Consider the following 6,369-nt stretch of genomic DNA (forward strand, 5'->3'; position numbering starts at 1 on the left):
TCAAATCCCTACAAGAGTCCCCTCATCAACCATATGACAACTTCAATCACCGAGCCCTTCACCAACAAAGACCCACAAGAGCCATGGGATTGACACTCGACTAGGAGGGAGATAATGTTAACCGTAGTGCAATACAAGGGGAAAAAAAAAAAAGCAAAAATAAATCCAAGAAAATTCAAAAAAGTAAACTCAATGGAGGAAACAAGAAAAGAAAACGCAAAAAGAAACAAACGCAACCTCAAAGAAAGCAAAGGGAAAATGTGCATTTTAAAAAAACAAAGGCACCCCCAAATTTTGTAAAAGAGTACTAAGCTCCCTTCTATACGAATTGTAAAGAGTAGACCGATCGGCATATGTGAAGGGATAATGTAAATAGAAGGGAATAGAAAAAGTGAACCTTGACAAGATACCCAATCATGTAAAAAAAGATGGGTACCCAAAGAGAGAATGATATGTATAAAAACCAAAAGTGAATGTAAAAGCTCATTCTTGGTGTATAGCTAAAGTGACCCTCTTCTTCTCTTCTCCTCGCTTGTGCTTGTTCTTGTGTTTAAGAGAGGAAGTATGAGAGTGTGAGAAAGTGAGTGTGAGGGTAAGGGAACATGAAAGAAAACCTCTCCATTTTCTCCTCTCTTCTTCTCTTCTCTTCTCTTCTTTTGTCTAAGGCACAAGGCTATGAAGGATGGAGTTTAAAGGTAGAGGATTGAGCTTGCTTGAGCTCGCATCTCGAATCGTGGAGCTATCAACGTACTTGAGAGAGAAAGATACTCAATCACATATCAAGGTAAACTCACTACACTCGTAGAATCGATTGTATGACTAAGTGAGAGATAGCCATTAGTCGCTCACTTGAAACGCTTGAAACAATAAACAATCTGTGGATCTTGACAATCAAGCATGAGCTCCCGCTTCATGGTCCTTGAATTGATCATCATATTATTCCCCTCTTGCTAGTCATTAGAATCCTAAGGTTTACAAGGATTTGATTCTTGGTCAACAACGCCATTTTCTGTGCACTATCCATACTATAAGCATATTCCAATATTAGATATTGCATTTTCCCCTTCATTATATACATTTTCAAAATCAAATACATCAATCCAATCTCACTATAAAAAGACATTCTTACTATGAATACTCAACTGAACACAATTTTAATATTAAAGCAAAGCTTTTAACTTTCAATCAAGTGCCTCTAATGCACCAATTCCAAGGAATTGGTGGTTTTCGACAATGAAACCAACCTTTCTTTTTAAAGAGCATGATAATGACTTGATTTATCAACAATTATAAGTAATTAATTACATAGAACTAAAATGCATAATTCACCACGTAATCTTAAACAATGGACAACCAATTGGCCCTAAAATTGACACCCCTCATAGTATTTCTTTATCTTTTATTGCAATTTGGATGAAATACACCAAGATTTCTTGAATCCTCTTCACTCTTCAATTCTCTTTCTATCAAGAATGACCAAAATGTCTTCAAACCAATTTACCCCTTGTTTTGGTCTGGGATAGACCTTCAATTGTACACCCTGGCTACAAATGCCCCCCTAACTACTAATGCTTGCAACAAACTCCACTAATTCTCCACCTTCAGAATGCTCTCTCTCTCTCTCTCTCTCGCAAACACCGAAAAACGTTTTTCCCACATGCATGGGCAAGTCATCACCAAGCTCAAGAACAGCACACATGCAACAGGAGCAGCTGCGCTGAAGGATTAGGCATGACAAGTGCACGAAATAATAAAGTAGCCATGCCTAGGATGAAAAGCAGGGCCTGCATGCCCAGAAGCATGACATTGTTGTCATCATTGAGCTCACCAATGAGATGCATGGAACAGGGGCAGTTGCATCAAATGATTCAAGGGTGAAGCATGACACAGGTGCATGGCGCTAAATAAGGTACACTGCGCCTCAGGCCATGCATGCCCTGTGGCACAGGACAAAGAGTAGGACCTCTGCACTTGCACCCTGTGAACGACTCAAGAGCATACTTGATTCTGTAATAAAGCTCACTCATGGTGAATGACAGCAAGAAGGTCACAGACATTCAGCAACCTGTCTGAATGACCAAGAGGATGGTTTGTCCAGACATTCAGAGATTTGCACCTTAAGAACAGCAGAACATTCTGTACATTATTGTCACACTATGTTTTCCTAATCTTGTTAGATGTGCCCATGCGTCCACCAGGTTTCAGCATATGCTGAACCTCTGCAGTAAACAGAACATCACCGAACACACTGAAGTATTTTTGAGAACAAGTGGGTTCCAGGGCCTGCACTGCCCTTTGTTGTGCCATGCATAACATCAAAACTTTGTGGGACAAAGAACAATACCCCACACTGACAGCCTGCAAATGACTTGAGAGCATGGATAATTATGTCATGCAGCTCACTCGCAATGAATGTCAGCGAGAAGAGCAAGAAAAGGGAAAATTCTAAACATTCAGTGATCCGCAGTCTGAAAACAGCAACATCCTGCAAATCAATGTCTCTATGGGTTTCCCCTACCTTGTTGAGCAAGAGATCCATGCCCATGAATCCACCAGATTCATCATGCGCTCCACCTCTGCTGTAGACATTGAAGTAAACATAACTACATTACAGTATTTCTGAAAGCATATACTCATGGATGATGCACAGCCGATTGCAAAACGTTCCACCTCTGTAACCAATATCAAAGTAAATAGAACATCGTATGTATTAGAGTATTTCTGAGAGCATGCAGTAGAGTATGAGGTGTAGTGGATTTCAGAGCATGCACTACCATTGTGCTAGTTTCACACTCTGCATGCATAACATCAAGTTTTCTGCAGGATACAGAGCACAACTCACGCTTTTGCCCTGCAAACGATTCGAGAGCATGGTTGAAACTGTAACGAAGCCACTCAGAATACAGTTCAAGAACAGCAATATCCTGCAAATCATTGTCTCCATAGGTTCCATAGTTTGTTGAGCATGAGAGAAATAACCAAGAAAATCCACCAGGTTTTGGCATGCACTCAGCTTCTCTAGCAGACATCAAAGTAAACAGAGACATCATCAAAAGCATTTTTCATGATCTGATATGTTCATGTGTCCACTTTAACAAAGCATTTTTGTCAACCCTCTCTTTAATTATTAGTCTGGCTAAACTGTTAAATAAGAGCATACACTCTATGGGCAAGATTCTGCATGAACTGCACATCAAACATTTCCCAGCTCAGTGTTTGCAATGTTTGCTTCATATAATTCTGATTTACACAAGCATAGAGATGTGAAGCCACCACTCCCATAACATACATTAGCAAGTCAACACATAAAACTAAACCTCAAGGTTAATTTAAAGCCATGGGAGAAGGCTATAGAGCCTTCTAAGCCAGTGCATTAAGTCTCAACTGATAGAGAGTTTTGGGTCTCTCATCACATTAAATTGTTGTCAAATTGTGAATTACAGCTTCATTTTTACTGAGGATCTGGCAGCATCCTTCTGCATTCACTTACTCTAAAGGAGGAGAGTAAGGCTAAAGAGCCTCCTAATCCCTACATAAATGGTATCCCCTGATACAAAGTTTTGAGTCACTTCGCATATAAATTGTTCACTACCAAGGAACATTCCAATTGTGAATAACAGCTTTGATTTTTGCAAAAACACTGCAGATCCAGCAATCATTTTGCAGTTTTATTCCTGACTCCATAATCACTTCTATGCTCTGCAAGCATAGTGTATAGTGTAATTCAGTTTTGTAAACCTTCTCATGGGAAACAACCAATGAGTGCTGGAGAAATGGCCAGAGAATTGACATCTTTGTGCCATATATGTTTGATGTTGCCCAAACCTGAAGCCCTTTGCTCCAGCTACCACTCAGTTTTCAACTAAGTGGAGTGTGAAATGTAGCCTTGGGCATGCACCTCAAAAAAAGAAACTTGATGAGTTCAAGCAAAGGGTGGTATGAATCTCATCAAATGTCTACCCAAAAGACATCAGGTAAAAAACCATGTTTGTGTGCAGTGGTGTTGTCTACTGATCCATCACCAGCATTGAATATAGGACTTCATTCCATATGTCTGGAAGCCCTGGTAAGCACCAATGACTGCAATCCTGACGAGTGTTGGTTTCTATATGCCCATAAATTGAAGGATGAGCATCTTTTCGATATTCTGAGAATCTAGTTATATTCAAAATCTTGACAGGTGTCTGCATTTGGCGTATCACATCCTCTGCTACCACCATTTTGTCAGGATAAGTTGGGATATGGGATTCATTGCTAATAGGTCGTACTTCTTTATGGCATTGGCCACCCGAATTCCATTGGCCTCCACTGCAAAGCAAAGCACAGAACCAAAGACAAGTAGCATGTAGTTGCAGGGTAAATTCTCACAAGCTGTAGCACAAAAGGGACATCTAATAACATCATCATTATCCTGCCAACAGAAAGTTAAATGACAGAGCAGGTCCTCACTTGAAATGTGCCGGGGAGTAGCCACAGAAGAAAACTTTGGTGAGGCTTGGATTCACATTCTTATCAACCCAGGCAGCCCATGTAGTCAATGCCCTCTTGAAGGCCTCCAAGACTGGAAGGCTAGGGTGCACTGTATTACCCTCCTGGAAATAGTCTTTCCTTTCACCAAAAACTCAACAATTGAAACTTATCATCGAGGCAAAGGAAAACAATGACACGTCTCTAACAAAATCTAAAGCTATAGTCAAGTTTGAAGATTGCATGAGATTAAGTTAAAACACTTCGTACCCTCTAGCGGTTTTGCCATGAGTCCACCAATGGCCAGTGGTAAAAACAAGAATGTTGGCCTGCCTCCATCTTTTAGCAGTCCTATCGATGGTATCCAGCCTTAAAGTAAGCCTTGATTTTCCGCGACCAGGCTTGGGCTGCTTACCTTCCGCTACCAGGAAGTGCGATCGATAGAACTCCACTTTCAAGTCGAAGTCCTGCTTTTGGCAATCGAATCAGTCAGAGAGAGAGAGAGAGAGAGAGAGAGAAAGAGAGAATGTGTGAGCACGCGAGAGAGAGAGAGAGAGCTCATGCCAGTATTTTGAATGAATAATCGCCCTTGCCCTTCGTGATCCGCTGCCCACGAGTCTCAAACATTCGACTTTTATTGAGGAGAGGCTCACGTAGGAGACATAGCATTGACTCCCACTGGTTGCGCATCAGCGAATCACCGGCAAAAACCAGGCGTTTCCCTCTCAGAACCTCCATAAACCTAGTGGAGTTGAACCTGACGAATCACCCGTCAAGCGTGAGACAGACATGCGAAAGGTACAGACAGACAGAGACACGAATATACATTGTGCTTTAAACCTCGGCATATCGCAGTCCTTGGGCTGCCACCTCCATTTGAGGTATTCAGAATCTGGCCTTCCATTTGGTTGACAGTCGAAGGCCTCGTCGACATAAGGGCAAGACGCAGGTCGATACAGAGGGTAAGAGTTATCCTGGACCCATTTGCCCTGAGAGATATCACATCGAAGCTGAGGGCGCAGCAGCGGTGCGGCCTCATGTGTGGGAAGAGGAGGGAGGTGATGGGCAGTGTATGTTGGAGGCGAAGAGGGAGTACTGTGGAGCGGAGAAAACTCGTAATGTGCTATTGGTGCGCTGGACCCGTTGGTCTGCAGGAGGCCTATACCAGCATCCAGATCTTCTGCACCAGCAGGACTAACAACAGCAGGAGCAGGAGGAGGCACAGCCGCGGGAGCAGGAGGATATGCCGTCACGTCGCTTGGCGCCACGTGAGCCGCTGACGGATGCCACGCCACAGACGAAGAAAACAGTGGTGGAGAAGATAAAGAAGACGAAGCAAAGATGCGGTACACCCAGGGGAGGCTCAACTGGTGTTCACGTTGATCCAAAGAAGAAGACGAAGAGGAGGAGGAGGAGGAAAAAGCGAGGAGAAGGAGGGCAGGCGGCAAACAGGAAAGGAGCAGGCAGAGGCCGCACAATCTCCAACGTTTGAGGAGGAAACCCTTCTCGACCGTCATCGGCTGGGCTGCCGCAGGTACCTGCATTCCAATTTCATCAAACCCAGCCTTCCGAAATTCCTCCTAAGTAATCGATGAATCAATCCTCAGTGTAAAATTCTAATTCCAAGTGATCTTACGGAGCCCATTGTCACCAAATTTCTATTTGATGTGGTCGTGAAAGTTCAATAGGCACGCACGCATCCTATCTGACGTGGTCTTGAATGTTCACTAGGTGCTCGGTGTGAAAAGTCTCTAGATTCTCTCCCAATTGCAAAGTTTGAAACATCGGTGTCAATAACAATTAGCACGCTTTGTCTTCTAATACATGTTTCATGCGGCAAGACATTTCATGCATGTTTCTCCCGATGCTTTGTACTGGTATTATTTTTTTCACCATTATTAT

General features: G+C 42.7%; 1 protein-coding gene across 1 annotated transcript; it reads right to left on the reverse strand.

Moving 5' to 3' along the window:
• Positions 1 to 1,369: 1,369 nt before the first annotated feature.
• On the reverse strand, positions 1,370 to 6,121 carry LOC148028272 (protein trichome birefringence-like 6). The gene is made up of 6 exons (XM_087690067.1): positions 6,104 to 6,121; positions 5,308 to 6,005; positions 5,032 to 5,224; positions 4,738 to 4,934; positions 4,450 to 4,608; positions 1,370 to 4,308 (listed from the first exon to the last, which is right to left on the reverse strand). Exons 1-6 carry the CDS (start codon positions 6,110 to 6,112, stop codon positions 4,008 to 4,010), a joined length of 1,557 nt encoding a protein of 518 aa, XP_087546193.1. The 5' UTR covers positions 6,113 to 6,121; the 3' UTR covers positions 1,370 to 4,007.
• Positions 6,122 to 6,369: the final 248 nt, after the last annotated feature.

The sequence above is a fragment of the Lygodium microphyllum genome, chromosome 12 (assembly GCF_053477565.2).
Source record: "Lygodium microphyllum isolate KBCC chromosome 12, Lygodium_microphyllum_v1.1.10, whole genome shotgun sequence".
In the NCBI taxonomy this organism is placed as follows: Eukaryota; Viridiplantae; Streptophyta; class Polypodiopsida; order Schizaeales; family Lygodiaceae; genus Lygodium; species Lygodium microphyllum.

Excerpts from the sequence above, each read along its gene's own strand:
- LOC148028272 (XM_087690067.1), bottom strand. Across the intron at positions 5,225-5,307 it reads AAGGACTGCGATATGCCGAG|GTTCAACTCCACTAGGTTTA; the intron begins GTTTAAAGCACA and ends GTGATTCGTCAG. Across the intron at positions 4,309-4,449 it reads TACTCCCCGGCACATTTCAA|TGGAGGCCAATGGAATTCGG; the intron begins GTGAGGACCTGC and ends TTTGCTTTGCAG.